General features: G+C 42.8%; 1 protein-coding gene across 1 annotated transcript in view; it reads right to left on the bottom strand.

Annotated features, from left to right (window-relative positions):
• The window catches only part of AMER3 (APC membrane recruitment protein 3), a 46072-nt gene extending 25898 nt beyond the window's left edge, over nucleotides 1-20174 (bottom strand). Inside the window, exons 1-2 of the mRNA XM_009477533.2 lie at nucleotides 20072-20174; nucleotides 10015-13071 (exon numbers count right to left, since the gene is read on the bottom strand). Of these exons, the coding sequence (XP_009475808.2) occupies nucleotides 10033-13050 (3018 nt within the window). The 5' untranslated portion in view covers nucleotides 13051-13071; nucleotides 20072-20174 and the 3' untranslated portion in view covers nucleotides 10015-10032. The remainder of the gene's footprint in view (nucleotides 1-10014; nucleotides 13072-20071) is intronic.
• Between the last annotated feature and the right edge of the window lie 1501 nt (nucleotides 20175-21675).

The following is a 21675-nucleotide window of genomic DNA, read 5'->3' as shown; positions in this document are numbered from 1 at the left end:
TCCTTTAATTAAGTAAGTTTGAAACATGCTGCAATAGAGACTAGTCTTACTTGAGAAACAATAAGCTGCCCCAGCATTTTATGTTTGTATAGTTTCATGGCTATTTGATTGAACCACTGTGGGTCAAGGGCATTACAATTTCTATCTACACTGATGGGTACACTATCTTTATCTTTAATAACATGAAATGCACAACGTTCAGAGGTCAAGGGAGCAACAGAGAGAATTCTTCCTTTTAATTTTTTGTACATATGCTTATGTCTATAAAATCTCATAATGTAAAGCCTTCACGTTTCTATCATTTGCATCATACAACCCTCAATTGGCAATAAATGTCATTTTTAAATGAACCTCATCCATTCTTAATTTGTGTTTCAAGGATTACACTCAATCATACAGTCTAGCTGTCATCTCTTTTAATAAACACTGAAGGGAAAACTAACATGCCTTTCTTTAACAGAAAAATTATTTATTAGCTTTATTACATGATTTTTAAGTAAAACAGCTTTTGAATTGTGAAAAAAAGCTAAGGGCATTTTTAAATTTGTAAGTATGATTCTCTAGGTGTTCCAAAATTTTACAGATTGTAGTTGAAGAGCTGAGATGATTCAAGCACTGTCTCGTTATTGATTGAAGCTTTAAGAAATCTAGCAAAAAAAGCCTTAAATTGCAACCCTGCTCTTTCCTGTCATCTTTTTGCTATCTCAGTAGCAAACTACTTCCAAATACCTAATCACTTGCAAACTAACCTAACCAACCTTGCCCTGATCAGGTAGACTCACTGTAAAAACTTTCAGTTGTTCTCGTGAAGCTGTAAACTTGGGGGCTTTGCAAGATGTATTTTGTAGGTGGTTAGACCACCATCTTAATTATAAACGGGTTTCAGGGAGTTGGTTGCTATAGCAACAGTCTACTTAATGCTTTTTTCAGAGCAAAACCCAACTTGCCTGTATGTTTGAGGGAAGACAGAATGGATAAGGAAGGGAGATTGAGCTTGTATTTCCCTAAGAGCCACAAATTGCAGCATCCTCTATTTAAAGTATGCAGACAGGAGAGCTGCTCCTTTTCCTCAATGTTTTTCCTGCTGCTGACGAGCCCCATTTGATGTTTGTGTAAAATACAACCTTCCCTTATTTCAGAAATGCAACTGCACCAGGGTTAATTAAGGCTAACACCCAATCGAATATTTCCTAAAAGTGCAGCTGAAAACAGAGGGCACGCTCTCTCTTGAAAAGCTGGAGCTGTGAAAATTTCTGATGCGGTGTTTTGTCTGATGTCTCCTGCTGTAAACAAGGCTCCCTCTCCATCTTTACTGAAGTCAGATGGAATTTGTTTTGCCATTGATTTCTCTGCAAACATCTCCCTGGTTGTGTATCACAGCCCAGAAGCCACCTTGGCTTGACTTTTTTCCCCTCTGTTGGTTGTAAGGTGGAAAAACACAACAAAGGGGTTGGGGGCGGACAACAAAAATCCTTAATCCTGCCTAATCTTAGGTTGTGATTCTCCCATTTCTGTGTCCTTCAGTCACCATCTGCACCTCTATTAATGTGACCAAAGCACAGAACCCAAGGCTCAGTTCTGTGGCAGCTGTTGGAGTTAAACAGAGCTTGACTGGCTTCTATGTGCATGGAACTGTGGGTGCTGTGCAAGCCTGTCTTTTCTCACAGTGTGCTGAGCACTCGATTTTCATTTTGTGCATAATCATTTACAACATACTGCAGGTTGGGATTCTGCAGAGTCAGCACATTTCCTTTGCAGAATGAGCAGTGAGGAGGCGAGGAGCCCGTGATAGCAAAGGGCCAGTTCTAAATTACGGCTTTGCTTCCTTTGTGTGAAATGCCTTTCCCAGCTGTTCCCCACTGCTTCAGGCTCAGCCAGTGAAGTGGGGATGCAGGGATCTTATGAGTCTGGGGAGGAGGCTGCCTGTCTGAAGAGGGGTTTCCAGGCTCTTGAGGATGGGGAGAATTGTCTGGGAAGGGTAATGAGCTATGAGGAGGTGTCAGCTTGGCAGGCATGTGGGAAAGGGCAAGGCCTTTTGAAGTAGGTTTGGTCATCAAGAGGAAGCAGAAGAAATGTACAGCGTGTGAGTGGAAAGAGTTGAGCCTGTTTGGGACAAGTTAGAGGGAAAGTGGTCATGAAGGGAAAAAGAGGTAGATTCGGAAAGGAAAATATCACGGTTAGAGAAGACTAGTAAAGAGGAGATGGGGCAATACAATCTGCATTTTCCTACCTTGCTCTCTGTTGTGAAAAGAATCATTCAATCAGAAATAAGGACAAAGAGGACCTTCCTTTTTCTTAGATCTCCAGTAATCTTCCCAGTATTTTGACCTGCAGACCGACAGTTTCCCTTTGGATGATATAATCACCTTAAAGGAGAGGATAGCTGATTGTGGGAAGAGAGAAACTTGCTGGCTGCAATATCATGGTATCATTTGTGCAGTTGTCATCACTGGCTGCCACTATCATTAAATGCCACAAGATCTTTTAAGGTTTACCTGAATAGGCCTGCCACAGTGCATGTAGAGAGAGGCTTAGATTTAATGCCTTACTCCACAGGAAAAACCTAACGTACAGTACTTTTTTGCTTCTCTCTATCCTGAGCTGTATTGCTGTCCAAGAACTGCGAACATCTTTCTCACCTTCAAATGTTGTAAATGAGATGCAGTCCCCATGATGTGAACGGCATAAGAAACTCACCACACCAGATGTGTACAGTCTAGCCTTTCTTGAAGAACTGACAAGGAGAGTTTGCTTAAAACAGAACAGCCTTCCATAAGACCTGATGGGGAACTCTGTTCATTTTGGACATTTCCTTAAGAGTGCAGGCTCCCTGTGCTACTGTTCATGAGTACTGGCTCATGACAACAGTGCTTCATGCCTTTCACTGTGATGGTCAAATTTTTTGCTCTTACTTTAGCCAGATTTAGAATGTTTTGGTTGGGTTGGGTTTTTTGTTTGTTTGGAGGGTTTTTTTGACAAAAAATGCAGAAAATCTACTGGTGCTGAGGATTTCTGTGCTTTCTATCTCCCTGGACTATCAGTCTTTGTTTACACAGAGACCCCAGACTTACATACTGGAGCATGGCCTCTGCCCTGAATATACAATCACAACAGTGTCCATAATCTCCCAACTGTGGCCAGGCCACAGAAGGGACAGTGCCTGTTTTGGAGGCAAATAGATGTCAGAAAAGGAGGAAATTCAAAAGGAATATTTTGGAAGTTTTACAAAGCAAAATTGATATGTACAGCACAATATACATCAGATTTTAAGAGGTACCTGAAAGACACACACTAAACAAACTAAAGGTTCATAACACAAATGAGAAGGCTTTGAAATTCATATGCTTAAGTGAGTTTGGAAAAGGGAGCACTAAACCCAGACGTCCAGGAGGAGCCACTGTCTAGCTCAGAGAGTGCTGGTTGCCAGAAGATGGGAGGTTGATTGTTTCAGGTTTCAAAATTCTCCGTTTGCCCTGTTTCTGACACTCCTTTTCCAAGCACCTACTGCAGCCCATTGGCAGAGGTAGGATGCAGTGTTGTTTGGAGGACTCTGGTTCTGCCCCTGTCTGCATGTTCTGATGGGGGGAACAAAACTAGAGATTTTATACTAGAGGTTCAAAAAACTGAGATTACTAGGCTCTTCCTCCTATTCTTTTTTACTTGCTGACTGGTGAGTATAAATGCCATCAGATTTGTACAGAGCATTCTTGAGCTGAGGATCTGCTCTGCATTCAGTGTCTCCATGACTGTTCTCCAGGTGGGGCAAGATTCTCTTCTGTTTGAATGAAGAAGCCTGCTCTGTAACTGGATACTAGTCTCTCGCTTCCCCCTTCTATTATAAGGTCTTCCATAGCCAAACTTCTATAGCCGAAACCTGACTTGTATTTTCGCAGTTAAGTGTCAGGAAAGACACTAAGCCTCTGAATAAGCAGTTAATTTATTTGCATTCTCCCTTGACTTCTCCCCGTTTCTCACACAAAGGCACTGTGTTTGTTTCATGTGTCCTGTCCCTCAGCCCATGCTGCTGTCCACAGAAACTGTTTTCCTTTTCTTTTTTCCCTCCATTGCCATCCCCCTGAAAATCTCAGATTCAAGGCTGAAGGAGACTGGGAGCCAACTTCTGCTCTCAGTGTTAAATCTGGGAATCGTTCCCCTGGCTTCAAATTTATGCTGGTGCAATGAAGATGAGAATTTAGCTTTCTGTACTGTTGTCAACAGGGGAAAAATAGAGTCGCTATAAGACTGTATCCATGGAAACCATCCTACTGCAACAGCGGGTAAAGCAGCAAATCAATTTCTTCAGTTTTAAAATGAAACACATTTAACAACATTATAGTGCATCTGCCATTTAAGAGATCATCTGTGCTGATAACTGTGTTGAAAACGCCTTCTCTAGCAAATAAGCTGGCAAGAACATTTTTTCCTCCTGATAGAATTCTGATTTTGGGTAGACTAAGCATTGATGACAAAGTCCCATGAAGCCAGTACAGTGAGACAGAGCCAAGTCCAGAAGCAACAGTGTTTAATGAAGGAGAAAATTGTTTAATTTAGCATTTAGCCCAAGTATCTGGGCACGTGGTGACTAACACTCAAATGTATTAGCAGAGGCAGTGGCCTGTCACCTCCGTCTCCCTGCTCCTTGCTTCTGTGGTACCATATGTGACAAACAGTACATTTGTACTTTGTGATGCATTTGTCTGAACAGGAGCGTGTGTGTATGTGCTTGCATGTGTGTGTGCGTGTGGCCGGTGGACTATCAGATGAGATTTCAATACCTGGTTCAGTGCAAGATGATCTGGGCAATTCACATTATAGAGGTGTATGTTTCAGAGCCAGAGGCATTTCCAATGCAGAAAACATGCTGGCTGTCTCTGCACTTCATTGTTTTTACGTTTCATCATGTGAGACTTGAGAGAGGACCTCTTTCCTATGCCATGGAGGGAGCATGGAAATACATGGATTTCTTACCGCAGGCTTTGAAGGTGTTACCATAGTCTTTCCCTGCTGTGCGCACAGGGATTCTGCCTTTATTTTTTCACCTATTAAGGCACCTCTCTGGCCATTTCGAGAAATAATACCATACTTTATCAGACAATTGCCTGTATGCCGAAGAGGCTCCATTCTGCTTTTCCTTTTTATCAAATCCAAATACTGCAGTCTGCCTTCCCTGTGCCTGGCAGATAGAGAACTATATGTCTGGGAGAAATGCAACCTTATTTAAGACAGAGGGAATAAAGTTGAACCAGGAGGGGATAAAAAGCATTACAGAAATTGCCTAGACTGTGAGTAGCCCTTCACTTGGTGAGGATCAGATACACATTCCTCTGTCACTTTGCAGTGTCTAGGCTGTATTTTATCTACTTCTGAATCTCAGTTCCTTGATAACAGCAATTGCGTATGCCATACTGTCTTCTTTTATCTACAGCTGCCCTATCTATTATGGCAATCCCTCTTTGATTGACAGTTATCTATTTTTTTCTGACCTGAGGGCAAGCTTATTGCAATGCGCTCCTCTTAGTGCTATCACTGAAACACATCCAAAAGCTTCAACTGGTGCATAATGTGGTGGTTCAGCATTTGAATGAAGTGAGCACATATTGTTGGGAGCACACGTGGTTTTTGTTGTTCTGCCACGTCTACCAGTTAACGGTAGTTAATGCAGTTCAAACCATATTAAGTGGTAGAAATGGCTCAGTGGTCTGAAACGCTGTTGTTGGCAGAGAGTGCTTTGTTCTACGTGTGTCCAGTTGCTGTGACATGCAGTGTTGTCAGTTTGTTTGGTCAGTTCCAGAGATTTTCATGGGCAGGAAAAGACATCCCAACTCACTTCTCTAGGACAGTGTTCCCTTGTCGAGGATGAAGAGTTTCCTGCTGGAAAACATCCAATCGAAAGGCACAAACTTCTGCAGCTTGGTTTTTATGGTCCATGAATATACAAATCTAGGAATCCTCCCCATATTCAGGGGATGGACTGCATTCACTTCCTAAGTCCTAGCCTTTCGATACTGAAGAATGAAAATTATGCCTTTCATTGCACTTCCTACTGGTAATTTCCACCTTCTACGTAACCCTTCTATATCCCCATGCAAGGATGCCATTTGCCACTGGGGTTCCTTTACCACCAGGGTTCAAATTCCTGGTATGAGGCACTTGCAAATTTCTCTCTAAAATGCCAGGGATGGGAGAAATGGAAGAGGAGCTGGGACTGGCATTTCTTGTACCATTCTTCATCACAGTTGTGCGTCTGTGTTCAGTAGGGTAGCGAACGCCCCAGAGACCAGGCATGGCTCAGGGGAACCCTACACACTAGTTGGAGCAGAGAGGGTTGGCTTATTTGTTACTGTGGGTACTGGGACATGTGGAGATGGGGTGCCAAAACCTGCAGATTTTAATGGCTTTTGATATCAGCTTTTCCTCTGCCCCATGATAATGGCAAGAAAGTTGACTTTGTCCTTCCCAGCTCCTCCAGGTCAGGCCTGGGAGTCCATGGGAGGAACAGGGGCTGCATTGGAGCTGCTTATGCAGCACTTGTTCTGAGGGACAAAGCAGGAGCCGCCTCTGGATCTGTCACTTCTCTCACAGCTCCCAAGTGTGGCATTTTAAAACAGTGAACCTTGGAGCATTCTTCATGTATAAGCTCTTGGGGTTTGCACAGTCATGTCCAGCGTAGGAGTGTTTCTCGATGATGTCTGTCTCCATGGATTCAGAGGTGACACCATGTTTGTATGTTGCCTCTCTTACACTACCACCCCCGTGATTAAGGCAAAAATCCTGAGCCATCTTCAAAAAAAATTAAAATTTCCGGCAAACCTGTAGTCCATCTGTTGATGTGGGCAGGCAAGAAAATACTGGGTAGGAAAACTCAGTCACATGGCAGTGTTTATATCTGTCACCACAGCCATTTCTTTTAACCATGTTAAATGCCATTTTAATTATTGTCTAAATTCTTTTTCTGTAAGAAATTTTAACAAACAGAAAGCCTGTAGTGAAATGATTCCTTGAAATAAGACCATTCATCAAAGTCACTTTATGAATATGCAAATTGGCCAAGAGGGCCAATGGCATCCTGGCTTGTATCAGGAATAGTGTGGCCAGCAGGACCAGGGAGGTGATAGTGTCCCTGTACTCAGCACTGGTGAGGCCGCACCTCGCGTACTGCGTTCCGTTTTGGGCCCCTCACTACAAGAAGGACATCGAGGTGCTGGAGCGTGTCCAGAGAAGGGCAACAAAGCTGGTGAAGGGTCTGGAGCACAAGTCTTATGAGGAGCGGCTGAGGGAGCTGGGGTTGTTTAGTCTGGAGAAGAGGAGGCTGAGGGGAGACCTTATTGCTCTCTACAACTACCAGAAAGAAGGTTGTAGCAAGGTGGGGGTCGGTCTCTTCTCCCTAGTGACAAGTGATAGGACACAAGGAAATGGGCTCAAGTTGTGCCAGGGAAGATTTAAATTAGATATTAGGAAAAATTTCCTCACGGAGAGAGTGGTTAGGCATTGGAACAGACTGCCCAGGGAAGTGGTGCAATCACAGTCCCTGGAAGTGTTCAAAAAACGTGTGGATGTGGTGCTTAGGCACATGGTTTAAAGGTGGACCAGGCAGTTAGGTTAACGGTTGGACTCAATGATCTCAGAGGTCTTTTCCAACCTTAATGATTCTATGATTCTATGAAATCCCATCTATATTTTAAAATGCTATTCATTTTACTGTTAGAGAAACCTCTATCAAAAATCATCAGATCCCTTTTGGAAAAAGCTTGAATTGTCTTCTCTCTGGGACTCAGGTGACAGCATGTGAACTGCGTCACATTCCTGACACTGCAGGTATTATCGGTGCTGACACATGGTGGCATACAGCAGCTGCCGTTTGATACAATGCAGTAGAAAGTGCCCCAAGTCCAGTAATGTCTACTTGCAATATGTCTTGTACAGTATAAAGATACAGTCTGTTACCACTTCTGACAGTCACGGCAGCTATGACTCCGTTCTCCGTTCCTACCAGAAAGCAAGTGACTCCTCAAAATTAGAATGCCTTTAAGTTCCTAGCCTGCGAAGGCAGGGATATTCTTAGCAGTACCCTGTGGATTAATATTCACAACAAACTAAAAATATCAGGCCAATGCATACATTGATCTGCTGTTCTCACCCTAAAAAGCTGTGCCTGCCACTGGTTTCTTACACATACTAGCTGTGACCACAAACCTTTCCTTGCCTGTACTGAATTTTTAATTTCAGAAATAATCTAAAAGATGCAAGTAATTCTAAGGACTATGGTGTGTCCTTGAATGGCAAGTTCTGCCCAAAAATCTGGTGACACAAGAAGGTGGCTTGCTAGTCAGCATTGTTTGCAGCATTGTTAGCAACAAAAATGGAAAAAACCAAAACCGCTTCTTTTACTAGAGGAAGACCTAGTCCACTGATGAACGAGTTATAACTAGATGATGTGTTAGTAAAGGGTATTGAAGACTGACAGTCCCTGGCCCTTAACTTCATGCAGACCCCTGAAAAATATCCCTCCCTGCAATGGGAGACTTGTCAGTGGGGAAGGGCTCTTTCACAAAGATGTAAATAGCAAAGCTGGTGGCTGAATCTCCCAAGACTTGAAAATGTAAGGGTGTTTTTGCCTCATGCAGAGAGAAACACTGTCCTTTTTAGTTTGTGCTGCTTGGGAAGCCTTTAGAGATGACCAGAAAGCAGTCACACTGCTGTGAGCAACAAGAGCCAGAGAAGTGTTGTGTTCCCTGGGTCCCTCGTTCAATAATGAGCTGTTCCTTAATTCTCTATCCTGGCCCTTGCTGCAGCCTGCTCTCCATCTTCCACCACCTCCAAAGGCTCCTTCTCAGAGTGCCAGGGCTGGGCAGAGTCCAGCCAATCTGTCAGATTTGGCAGGGCACATGATAGAGAATTTACACAAGTTTTATACTTCTACGACAGATTCCTCTCAGTAACTGGAGGACAGAGGATTTCTCAGCCGGCACAAAGTTAGAGCAGTCTGAACAGATAGTATCCGCTCTGGCCTAAAGCCTTGTGTGACAGGCAGATCTGAACCAGCACAATGGCAGTGTACTTGATTAGCTCTTTCTGTTTTAAAGCAGAGGTGTTTCTTACCCTATGTCAGAGACCAAGTTCTGGGTCTCCCTATACTACGTAAATGTGGCTCAAGGATTTTCAAAAGCTTGAGGTGCAGCACAGACCCTGTAATCGCTCTCTTGAGAATCCCATCAAGCCTTGCACGTGGAACATGCCTTGGCTTCAGCTCTTGCTCTGCCACAGCGCAGTTTGGCCAGAGACCAAATGTACTTGCTGAAGAGAGACATCAGGCTTGCAAAAAGGAAGAGCATCCTTTTGGTACACTTAGCAGCAGCAGCACAGTATTGTGGGCTTTCCCTTGTGTTTGAGGGCGCATCACATGTATGTAACTGCAGGACAGGGTATGTCTGTCTGCCCCGTGACTTAACATTGTAGATCTCTGGCTTTCTCCTGTGACCCCCCTGCGTAGCAGCTCACACATCAGGACTCCAGTAGAGAGCTCTGTCTAATATCCAGAGGGGAAGAAGGGCATAATTTTTAGGCTGTCATTACATAGCAAGAGGATTTCATGAGCTGGTAGTGAGGAATCTGAGCTGAATGTCGCTGGCAGTCTGTGGCCAGGCAGTCATATCCACCACGCTGTTCCAAACATGGCAGATCCTGGAGTGGGAGAAGGAAAAATTTTCCCTGCTACAGCTGGTATGAAAACTGTTGCACCTGGGTGGAAGATGGGGCTTCAGCCTTTGTATGGGACTTGTAAGACTCAGTGAATGGGACACCTGCTAAACACGGCCCCTGGTTTGGACAATAGTGTAATTTAAATTCTGATTACTCTTAACTACCACACTTAAGTGAAGGTTAAGAACAATGAATCTGAAAAACTGAGAAACCCTGAGTATATATCAGACTCCACTGCCATAAGTGTCCCTCTGTGAAAAGGGAACAGGTGTTACTTATTTCACATTTAATTTCACACATTCCATAAGCACTCACCTTCTCAATGCAGGTGTGTTACTGGTGGTTCGTCCCTGTCACTGCTGTGTCCGGGGTCACTGCCTCTGGGTGAGGGGACAGCGTGCTGCCTCCAGCCAGGCCCCTGCAGGGGGTCTCTGCGTAACTCCATGGCCCTGCGCTGCACTGCTTGGCCTCCTTAAGCTGCAGGGAGTCAGCTAGAGAGACGGTGGTGCTGTATGAAGCTTGTGAAAAAGTAGCAGGTATGTCTGAGCAGACAGAGTTAAAGAGAGGTAAAAATGTTGGTCTGCTAAGAGTTGCAGCCGGGGCAGAGTCACTGGGACTGAGATCAAATGTAAGGTCTTTTAAATAGGAGAGCGCTTGATTATTTAGCTGGGCATATTCAAAATCTATCTTCCTTCTAGTGACCTCATCTAGGATTTTTGCTCTACTTTTCTGATCTTCAGAGCAAATTTGCTCCCCATTTTTCTTCAAATGATACAGACTGCTGGATTGGAAACTTGTCTCATAGTTGTGTTGGTTTGTGCTAGGAATACTGGAGTATTCTGGATTTGGGGCCATGCAGTTGCATTCATTTTGCAACAATAACTTGTTTTTGTACTGAGACATCTTACGAATGATGTTGTTCATTTCATTCCCAATGCATTTGTCTTCCAGGTGCTTGTTTTCATAGTTGATTTTTAATGATGCCACTTGTGTTACACAGCGCTCTAAGAGCTGCACTATGTTAGTGCTGCTCTCCGTTGGTGTGGGGCTAATGTAGCTCTGGAAGTGTCTGAGAGTAAAAGGCTGCAGCGGTTTGTCACAGGAAATAGAGAGTGAGCGATACATTGGTTTATTTCTGTCCTCCCTCTCGAGGGGATCCAGGAGTGAGGTTGCAGCAGTCTTGTAGGAGTAACATGATTCTACTTCGTGATTATCATCTAATGAAGGGTTTTCAGAGCTCTGGGAGCCACTCTCTCTGTTCAGCTTGTCTGGCAGTGGGTTTTTATCTCCGGATGTCTCACATCCTTCTGAAATTGTCGTCTCCTCATTATCAGTTGAAGATGTCTGCAGATTGTCTCCGTTAGCCTCTGATTGTGGTGCATAACTTGATGCTCTGGTGGTTTCCACAGTCCCAGGTACTGTAGATGAATCCTTGTGGTGACTCCCTTCCCTTCCTTGGAAATCCAAATTAGATGTGTTAGGGCAAGAGTCCAGGCTGTGGTCTCTTTCGGCAGCATTTACTGAAGAGGCCTGGGTTGCATGTTTGCTTTCATCCGAAGACACACATAGGTTAAATGTATTAGATTCTTCCTTGCTTGGTTTTTCCTGCTGAGCTTCTGTGCTCACTTTCTGCTCTGGACTGGGGCTGGGCGGGATCGATGAATCATTAGACTTTTCTGGCTGTGACTGAGGACTCTGAAGAGAGTCAGGGGAGGAAACGAGTCCCGAGTGTTTTCGCAGCCAGTTTATTATCCCCATGGTCAGTGAAAGCTCGGTATCACAGAGCTTTAGCAAACATTCTTTGCCTTTCCATGTGCTGTGGAAAAAACCCTGGCTGATAATGTCTAGAGCTGGTTGGGAAGCCATGTTCTCCTCAGCTCCAACATGAAAGCTGTAAATGGACAAAGGGATTTCAATGGCTTGTTCTGAAACGCTTTCAGATGTGCACAAGTCATCGTCTAGGACTGGGTTTATTTTGACTTCGTTTGGGTCATAGAAGAGCTCATAAAGGGCATCTCCGCTGTAGCTGTCTCTTGGAAATCTACCTGGGACCCCAGGGGTCTGAGCTTCCTTCATTTCATCATCTTGTCCAGGAGAGAATGAATCATAGTAGCCTTCATCACTTGTGGATGTGGATTCCTGGTTGTCACTTTTTGGCGTTTCTGTTTCTGTGGAGCTCTCTTTGGAATTGTCACCCTCTTTATCAGGTGACACCTGGGGGTCTGTCACAAATGCAGCAGCCTGGCTTCTAGCCTTTTCCACCTCAGGACCAGGTATCTTCAGTAACTTCTTATCAAACAGAGCACTCTGATGTAGCCTCACGGATTTGTTGATGTTGTCCCAAAACTTTGCAAATTCAACGGCCTCATTCTGGCCAGGAGAGGCCAGCTGCTCCACACCCCCTTGGAAAGAGCCCATAACGGGGCTGTCTTTGTGTTTGCTTCGTCTCAGCAGAACTTCTTTGCTGTTCTCCAGCTCCAGGTGAGCAGAGCTCTCATCAGCAAAGATTTCCCCACAGCCAGTGAGGGAATCAAAGCTCTTCAGTGAAGCGACATCTTCACACAGGGTGTTGCAGCAGTCATAGGAAGAGTCAGACTGCAGTTCGCTGTCTGAGCAGTCTTGTGACAAGCAATCAGCTGCAAATGTTTCTCCAGTTTTGAAAAGATACTTTGCAAGACGCCCAGACAACTCACTCTTGCAGCCTGGAGAGGACAGATTCTTGTCCTTCTCAACCAGGAATGTGAGGCTCTCTGGTTTATTTTTTTTAATATGAAATATATCTCTGAGCCCTTTCTTAGATCTCTTGAGGGAAATCCTCTTCCTGGGAATGGTTTTTGCGACAGCTGGTACAAAAGGCATCTGTGGCACAAAGTTCCTGTAATCAATCATCTGACTGCTGCACGCAGATGGGCTGGGGCTGACCACACACTCCTTCTTACTGCTGGAGCTGGACATCCCTGAAAAGCTGATGCTATTGACAAGTCGGCCCTTACCCTTTCCAGAAAAGCCTTCCTCACAAATCCCGCTGCTGGGGCTGCAGTGCTCTGTTTTGTCTGCCTCAGTAACGCAGTCATGGGTTTTACTCTTCCTTACAAGTTTGTAGGAGGACCCAGATGATTTTTCCGGGCAGTTGTCACCAGCCCCATTCCTTGCTCCTCTGGTGGAAAATCTGTAGTTCTTGTGCGTAGCCAAACATGCCAGCTGGACTTCAGCTACACTTTGGTTTCCCTCCAGAGTTGCCTTTTTGTCTTTCCCCATATCATCTTTGTTGATAGGAACTGTGTGCACTGGTGGCACTTTCTCATGTTGCACACTGGATTTTATGAAGGTCTTTCCTCTCTTGAGCTCCATACTGCTTCCTCACATCTGTTTCTGTAAAGAAAAGGGCAGAATAAAAATATTGTGGGGTTGGTGGCTAGCACTTGTAAACTTTGAAAACAACCAGAGAACAAAAGGACAGATATTAAGCATTATACCATTAGTTTTGTTTGTCACCAGAAGTTTCCATCACTGAGCCATGGTATTGCATGAGAAACAGATCAAGTGAAACTGAAGGTATATTGGCAATGGCTGGAAGATCCAGCAAGGAGAAGACAGTACACATTATGGGTTGGTACCTGAAACTCAGAGAACATTTTGTCTGTTAGAAATGAGGCGGTTTGGATCTAGGATTATGACTTCAGGATGGCTTTTAACAAGATAGAGGTTCTGTTCTGAAGGTAGAAGAGACATCAGTGAAAAGCAATGCCTGAGGAACTTTAACATGTGTGTGCATCAGGGAGGCAGCAGTTCATAAATCTGTACCTTTGAGGAGGACAAAGAGCTCAAGGTGGGAAATCTCCTGAGAAAATGTATCAAACATTTGACACATGATGCTCACTTTATATTAAAATAATACTTACCCATGAATAGAAAATCCATAAACCTTGGTACTACCCTGGGAAGCATGCTGAAACTGAATTACTGTTTTTGATTCCTCCTGAGCATAATGTATAATTTTCTGCACTACTACTTTTATTGTAAAAAGTTAAAAATGCCACATTGAAAATCACTGTTAATTATGACAGAAGCGACATTTCCAATTTACAAAGACCAGTGTAGTACTCGAAGGCATTGCCATATTGAATCTTCATTGTGCATTTATTAGCTGTTTCTAGAAATACTCTATTACCTGCATCAGCGCCAATTTTGGCCTCTGCCTATATGATTTAGAATTGAATCTGGTTTAGGTTTTCATACATTTAATTAGTCAGTAATTATTTTAGCCATGACACTTTCAGTTTTCCAGTAGTTATTTCATGGGCACATCTGATCCTTTCCTGCCTTACATCAACTTGAATATTGAGTAAGTCAATGGACTTATGTAAAGGTAGGTCAGGGAAGAAGCGAGCACTTCCTAGAAGCTGTTAGAGAAACCAGATTTTTACTGGATGGGAAGCAGGACAAAAACTCTCGAGTCCTGTTCTTGAAAGAATGCACTTGGATCTTTCCTTAATGAGACCTCAGTTAATGATTTATCTTGTCTTGTGTTGTGTAGACGTAACTAAAACCACTTAGAGCCATTGAACTCTGCAACACACCCACACACCACAGTGCTGTCTCTAGCAGTCCTTGACAATTGTATGTAAAACCTCTGGTGAAATGAAAGATTACCAATGCTCCCTCCAGAACAATCTCAGATCAGATCCCTGGATCCAGACCTGCACCCAGTACAAAGACAGCCAGGGAGATTTTAAAATTCAGCACCAAGCCTAGCCTTTGTACACCTTAAAGTACAACTTAAAGCAGTCTTTACTCTACCTTGAGCTATAACAGCTGTCTGTAGCCTCCAGAGGCTTTCCTGTTGCCAGGGCTTGCTGGGAACAGCAACACTCTGACCAACACCTCACAAGATACGGGTCTGTGTACCTGGGAGTTCTGTCACCTGCAGCACTTCTCCAGCAGGCGGATCAGGGACAGCCTGTGTCTCATAGAAGCTCCAAACTGGCAGGTGATTAGCGGTATTTACAAGTAAATGTAAGTCAGTGACAAATGGTAGAAAACGTAAGGGTAAAGTGTGAATATTTGATATGAAGAGTATGGATGCTATGGAAAACATGGTGGGTGGTGATAGATGGGCATCTATCAGGATGATTGAAATGTTGGCACATTTATTTACATTGGGGGTTGCATGTGAGTATTGCAGAGCATTCCTAATGAAAGCCAGTAAACATTTTACTACACTGTCAGGTATCTGGAGTTCACCAATGCTACAGGAAACTTGTTTTGCATATATAGAAATAGGTCACTGGGACATGATTACACTCCTTTTCTGAAAAACAAGGTGTGATTGTGAAGAAATTCAGCGCACAGAACTCCAGCAGAGTTGTGAAAATGATCAATTATTAATATCCCAAAAATAGTGTCTGACACCTCAGTCCTTTGCAATTGTAGAAGTAGGTACTGTGTCCCTGTGGGAAGTCCTGCTGCTGAGACGCTCCTTAGAAGTCTGTGACATGGCAAATGCTAGCATTATAACAATGTTATGTAGGACTCTCTGACGTCCTGCAGCTGCTTCTGCCCATTCTGAGTATTAAGCAAGCGTCATCTTTGTAGGAAATTGCATACTTGGGAAGTTGTTCTGTAGATGCATTAAAAAGGCTTTTAGAGGTCGATTTGTTTTATTATCAAGTATGAAACTTATTAAAGCTAAGAATTCAGGACATCATTAGATAATCTTTTGAATAAAGAAATCTTTGATCTGAATTGTATCTCCTTGATAAGAAAAACAATGGACTACCAGTTTGATAACTGGGTCTAGAAATGTCAAGGCTTGTTCTTCTGTCTTTTTTTATAGATTAGATGAACAGCTTTAACATGAAAGCCCAAATGGCCTGAATAACATCTGTACTGAGAATATATGTAGTATAATAATGTAAGATACACTGATGGTAGCCTATGCTACCTTTTCAGTTTCCTCTGATGAGGAAAAAGTTAGGTGTTTGGTTTCAGTTTGGGGTTTTTTTGTTTTTTCTTTTTTTTTTTCCAAAAAAAGATCTACTATACATATAATCACCAACTTTGTATTCTAATTGTTTAATGTGTCTATTTAATCCCATATATTCTTTTTTTCATTTTCCCCCAGGATTCATGCCAGACTAATTAGTATCTAGTTCATTGTGTCATCCTGCTTATCCTGTTTGAACACTGGCACAGCTTTGGGAATCTTCTCCATTAAAAATGCTATTAAAAATGAACACCAAGAAAGGGAAGATCTCCTCAGTCAACTCTTTGAGGGCTCTTAAGGGCAGACTACCAGAGTCTGCAGATTTTTTAAAATACTCGTCTCAGGTGTTTTGTAACTTCCCATACTATGAGTTCCTCTTCATCTTCATATAATATAAATTATCAATGAGCTTCTTTCCAAATATAGAACAGAAATATTTATGTGATGCCTCTCTCTTTCTATATCTATTAATACTTTTAGCACTTTTGGTTGTAATGGACTATACCATGATACCTTTTTCCCTCTCTGCAAGGGACATAAGTTATATCTCTGACCCCAGAAGTTGTACAAGTGAAGTTAGAAACTGATTGAAGTGCTATAAGGGAAAGTTACCCTCCAGTGGTTATGTAAAGCTAATCAAAATTCTGTGAAAAATGATTCTAGGCATTCTACATCTTCTCTGGGATTTCTTGACCCATGCACTCAGCTACACTATTGCCTGTCTCTGCTCCTTTTTAATTATTCTCCTCTTGGACTTAACTTCCAGTATACCTCTTCTTCCACAGGGATAAAGGGCATATGAGGGACTGATTTCCACCTTTGCAAAGGAAATATATTTTGCAATTAAAAATCACTGTAAAGAACAGAAACCTGTGGAAACTAGCAGTCAGTCTACAAAGGCTAGATTGTTCTGTTTTCAACAGGCTCTGGATGTTTTCTTCATTAATATGTTACTTGACCTCTTTTCTTAATATCTGTGAAATTACTTATGGAACACATGTTTAAATAGAGGACACCCTTGAATCTTATACTATGCTACAGTTTAATTGTCATTTACAATGATCTTAGGTGCAGAAGCATTGAGACTTCCCATCTACAGCAAACAGTACTTTCATCTGTCTTGATCATACCAGCTGCTCACTTTTAGGATTTCACAAGTGTCTAAGCAGGCAATTAGATCCAGATTTTGGGCCTATACTATAATGGAAATAAGGTTTTGGTTTAAATTTGGATAATATTTCTCATAAAATGCAGAGATACTTCATGCTAAAACATATACTATCTGTGCAGGGTGACTGACAGCCTTTTCATAAACACAGAAGGTTTTACTGTGTCTGTGATTCATCTAAAAGTAAATTACAGCTTTAGAATGGGAAGGTGAACACATTCCTGTGGGCTGAGGAGATGTGGTTTGAGGACAGTCAAAGCAATTGCTTATAGTCCTGTGTTATGAGGACCTGAACAAGACTGAGTTAGGTAACTGTTCTGGTTAATAAGAGCCACGTTCAGATGGCCTAAATTCTACCTAAGTCCAGGTCAACAGAGAAGGAGGCCAAAGAGGGGTGCAGTGGAACTGGACTGGATATTCATTAGAGCAGGAGGAAGATGGGTGGAGGCAGGATTCAAACTGTCCAAATACTGCCTTTGACGTGTGGGTCCAAGAAGAAAGGGGTCATACTTGCCTCTGCCCATGGGTCCCAAAGCTTTCTGCCAGGCTGAGCTGTCTACAGTTTTCCCTCTCTGGAGGAATGGGGGAAGACTTGCTTTGGTTTTTGGGCTGGTGTCAAAGTTATTATCTTATATCTTAATAGGTTATCTCACAGTGGAAAGGCTTGTTTAGGTTATCTTCTAAGAAAAGGTAAAACAGATTGTGCTTTAATGTGTCAGTAGCTAAAATAGCAGTCTTCTTGAATGTAACTATAGGAAGATCATCCTACTGGGAAAGCAGAAGTATCTGCTTCAGTGAGATTCCATGGATAGAAATAATATTATTACGAAGACAAAATTTAGATGAACTCTCTGGCTTCAGCAAGTTTGGCTCAAAATTACTTTTGCCTAAGTAGGAAAAAAAAATAATTAAGGTTCATTTATTTGAAAATCTTATCAGCTGTCTGGCTTGGACACTCTTACTTCCTTGTTTGATGTGTAATTGATATATAATTGTCTCTCTTGGAGATAGAAATAAATAAAATTCAGAATACAGTTGCTGTTTTGCAGGGGAGATAGGACTGCTCTTTCTGCTTCTTTATGTTTAGTTCATTCTTAAAATTGGCAGGTTGTGGAGATGGTACCTTGCTGTCTCTTGCTAAGCAGAATTCTGCATGCCACTTGGAGTCTTAATTTCACCTCCCTCCAAGCGTTTTCCTTTTATTAAATGAAAGAGTTGATAAACATTGCATACTCTTTCAGGTTTTTTAATTTGAAAAGAAAGAAAAAGCTGTGTTTGGACTGCTTTTATGTTTTAGGATACAAGTTTGGAGTGAGTCCAAAATCCCTTTTCCATAAGTGGCTTCATATCAATCAGACTTAAGATCCTGAGCATCAGAGTTACCTTTGAAAATGTTACCCCTGCTTTCCAAACAAAAATGGTACTATAATTAAATTTCTTGAAAACATATATCTGGTTTGGGCATTTGGATGTGTATTATGCTTAAAAGGGATGCACTTTAAGATGAAATGTTTTTTAAAATATTTCTTGAGAAATTGTATAATGGGAAAGGGAAAAAGAGCAGAGCGCCTTGGGAGGCTCTCCCTTCCTATTCCTAGTTAACCTCGGGAGGATTTTTGCTGGGCACCAGTTGGAAGTCCTAAAATGCAAAAACAAGCATGTGGTGAGAGCCTCAGCTATTTTTAAAGTCAATGGACAATACTAATTTTTAATGCTTAGGATCTAATCAATTAGCAATGCATAAAGAACAGCTGGTGCTCCTAGTAAAGTGTGTGGGGGGGGTATTTTTGGAATAAGACTGTTTGTTTATGGTCAAAAACCTTAACGCTCTATCTCAGAAGATAAAAGTTAATAACGGAAATAGTTACTAATAATCATGAGCATATATTCCATTCTGTTAAATTGATTTTTAATTACAAAACAATAAAATGCTTTCTTGCTAGAGGGTAGTGATATCCTGTCTGCAGTTATCGTAGCACTGTTTCTAGTAAGCAAGTAAACATAACAGTTCTTAGAGTGAAAACCAAAGAGGATTTTAAAGCAGGGCTCATCTTCTTACTTAAACTGATTACTCTGCTAGTATCTCATCTCCATTAGAAAACAGAAAAGAGCAGGGTGGAAAGGATGGAGGATGTAATCAGGGACAGTCATGATTCAGGAAACAGAAGAATGTTTGTTTTTGAAGACCCCTGTGTGGCACACAAACCTGCGTTGAGATGACGCCTCGTGTTAGGAGTACTCCTCTCATCATCGTTAGCGGCTGTATCTTATCATTCCCCTTAATCATTTGTCTCTCTTGGGTAACCCAGGATGCCTAATTATTTGCATATACATTTAGGTCAGGCAATGGCTTTCTCACGAAGAGCCAGCAAAAAGCACATTGGTGTGTTTTTCTTCAACCATAATTCCACGGAGCACACAAAGTAAAATCTTATACTCCCCAGCAGAATACTAGAAGGATGTGTAGTTAAATGCTTAATCTTATTAGCAATGTGCTATAAGGAAGCCTGAACCTTCCTTTAAGCCCTGCCAACTCTTCTGTGGAGCTCAGGATTTTTCATAGTAAAATTAACCACGTTTCTACTCCCAGCATACTGTCCTGCCGTGTGCCGACAGGAGGGATCCCTGAGGGAACAGCAGCACCCACTGCTTCCCCCAGCCCAGCGTGGGGTGTGTGGCAGGGCAAAAGGAGGCTGAGACCATGACAAAAGGAGGCTCCTTCGCTGAAAAAACCTCTGCACCCCTCACTCGGTTTTCTTCTATACCTGCAGCTGAAAGAAATGTAACTGCTTGAAATGTTCCAATTACACCATGTAAAAGGGCAACATAAACTCCTGCACAGGGAGCTATCGAATCATCACTCTACTGCTAGGAGAAGGCAGCTGAGCAGAAATTTCCGCTGGGTACCTGAGAAGGAAACAGGGCATTTTTTACTTGCCCTGACCAGCAGCCTGTTCGTACCAGACAGCACAGTGTTAAGGCTGTCAGCTTTGGCTGTTTTCAGTAATTTATTGCTTTAAAAGGAGATAGGACATGCATTTATATAAATACAGGCACACACTTGTCAGATGTATGGAAAAACAAGTAAAAAACAATGCTTCAAAAACGAGCAGTCATCCCAAAATAATAGTCCCTCAGAGTCACTGTGAGTGTCAGAGCAAAGCAAATGCCATTGCACCAGACCAGACAATAAGGCAGATCACAAAAATCCTACTCACCATGTTTTATCACTGAGCAGAAATCCTCTGTCTCCTAGCCTTGCTACTGAGGCTGGTCTTTATCCAGAGGCTCCTGTGATGCTTTTCAGATTCTGAGGGGCTGGACCACTGCTGCTCTCCAGTGTTACTCTCCACCCCCTGTCTTTTCCTCCTCCTTCTTCCTTCATCCCCACCCCCTCATTCCTCCTGCTTGTAGCTTTTTCATACCTTACATAGATTCTAGGCTTCCACATGTAGCTCGATTTAGGAAAGATGCTTATTTCAGCCATCTGCTTGATGCCATGGAAATGCCTCCATTGCTGGGGCATAAAAGCCCAGAAGGTAAGCTCAGGAGTCCTGAGCCAGTATTTTGGTTCCTCTCTATATGACTGCTTATTAAAAAGGGAGGAACACATCCAAATTAATTTCATTTCTCACATGTTTTTTTGTTTCTGACTAGGATTCAGGAAAAGCAGTCCTAACATATTCTTAGGTTAGTGAGATGCTTCACTGTGCAATGTATGCAGATTATTGCACTGTGCCACCCTTTGTACGGCTTTTGTTAATGCTGTAGTTAGAGGGGATTTCATGTGGGAGCAAAGTGGTATAAGGGGAGAGAGTGAGTATTTCTGCTGCCCAAAGCTAGAGTGCCTGGTGTCAGCCTCATATTGCCTTCATCAAACATGATTTGTCAAATTCTCCTTACAGTCAGTCAAACTTCTGCGTCAGTGTGCAGTGAAGTCAACATCTGATGTTACAACATCATTCTTCATTACATAGATGAGTTTGTTACCGTCACAAACACCAGAGCTTTAATTTCACAAAAGCCAAAAGCTGGCATCCTTGTCCCAGCCCTCTCCCTGTCAAGGGCTTCCAACCTGATCATATCTTGATTGTCCCTCCCCGTTAACTCTGCTCTGAGTCCTTTACATCAGTCTCTCAAACCCTTGGCCTTCTCCTTCCTGCTTGTTGAAACACCTCTGTCAGGGGCATGATAGGAGCCTCTTAAAAGCAAAAGTGTATGCCATGAAGCACTGGCTTAATCCACTTCAGCAGCTCTCCTGTGAGCTGCAGTTTAGAGCTGCACTCTAGGATAATGCAGTAGTTTGTGTACAGACTGGCACACCTGCGGACAGTTTACCCTTCTGATGTAGGGACTAACATCACGGTTCCTCTACAGTAGTGAACAGGCAGCTCTCAGATAATTGAGTGAGACACAGCAAGTTCAGACAGGTCCAATCTGTGCAGGTATTTAGAAAATCGTCCAGCTCTGTATGAAGTGAAGATGAGCTTTCCTTCACAACTGGAGCTGATCTCTTCTGTCCCCACATGACAGCAGAAAGGGAACAAAAGCCTTAACCTGCTACCTGTTCTCATCTTCCTTTTCACAGCGTGCTTTAGCTGAACCTTGGAGATAGGGGAGGCAAGGAGCTTAAACTTTTGTGCTGTCTAATCTTCTAAAGCTGAAAAAAACAGCCAGTTCACCGTAAAGGAGGCAGAACAGAGTGCTCCTGCTCTGAGTGCCAACGAGTAACCCTCTCAGGGTTCCCAACACCCCTCAGGTGTTCCCAATGGTAGAGACTGGAAAGTTGCATCTTGGAAAACACCCTGGGTTCAGTCCAACC

The sequence above is a fragment of the Nipponia nippon genome, unplaced genomic scaffold, assembly GCF_047370975.1.
Source record: "Nipponia nippon isolate SJK-2023a ecotype South Korea unplaced genomic scaffold, ASM4737097v1 scaffold_7, whole genome shotgun sequence".
Classification (NCBI taxonomy): Eukaryota; Metazoa; Chordata; class Aves; order Pelecaniformes; family Threskiornithidae; genus Nipponia; species Nipponia nippon.
Note: the sequence above shows the minus strand (reverse complement) of the source record. Positions and strands in the feature narration are given on the sequence as shown.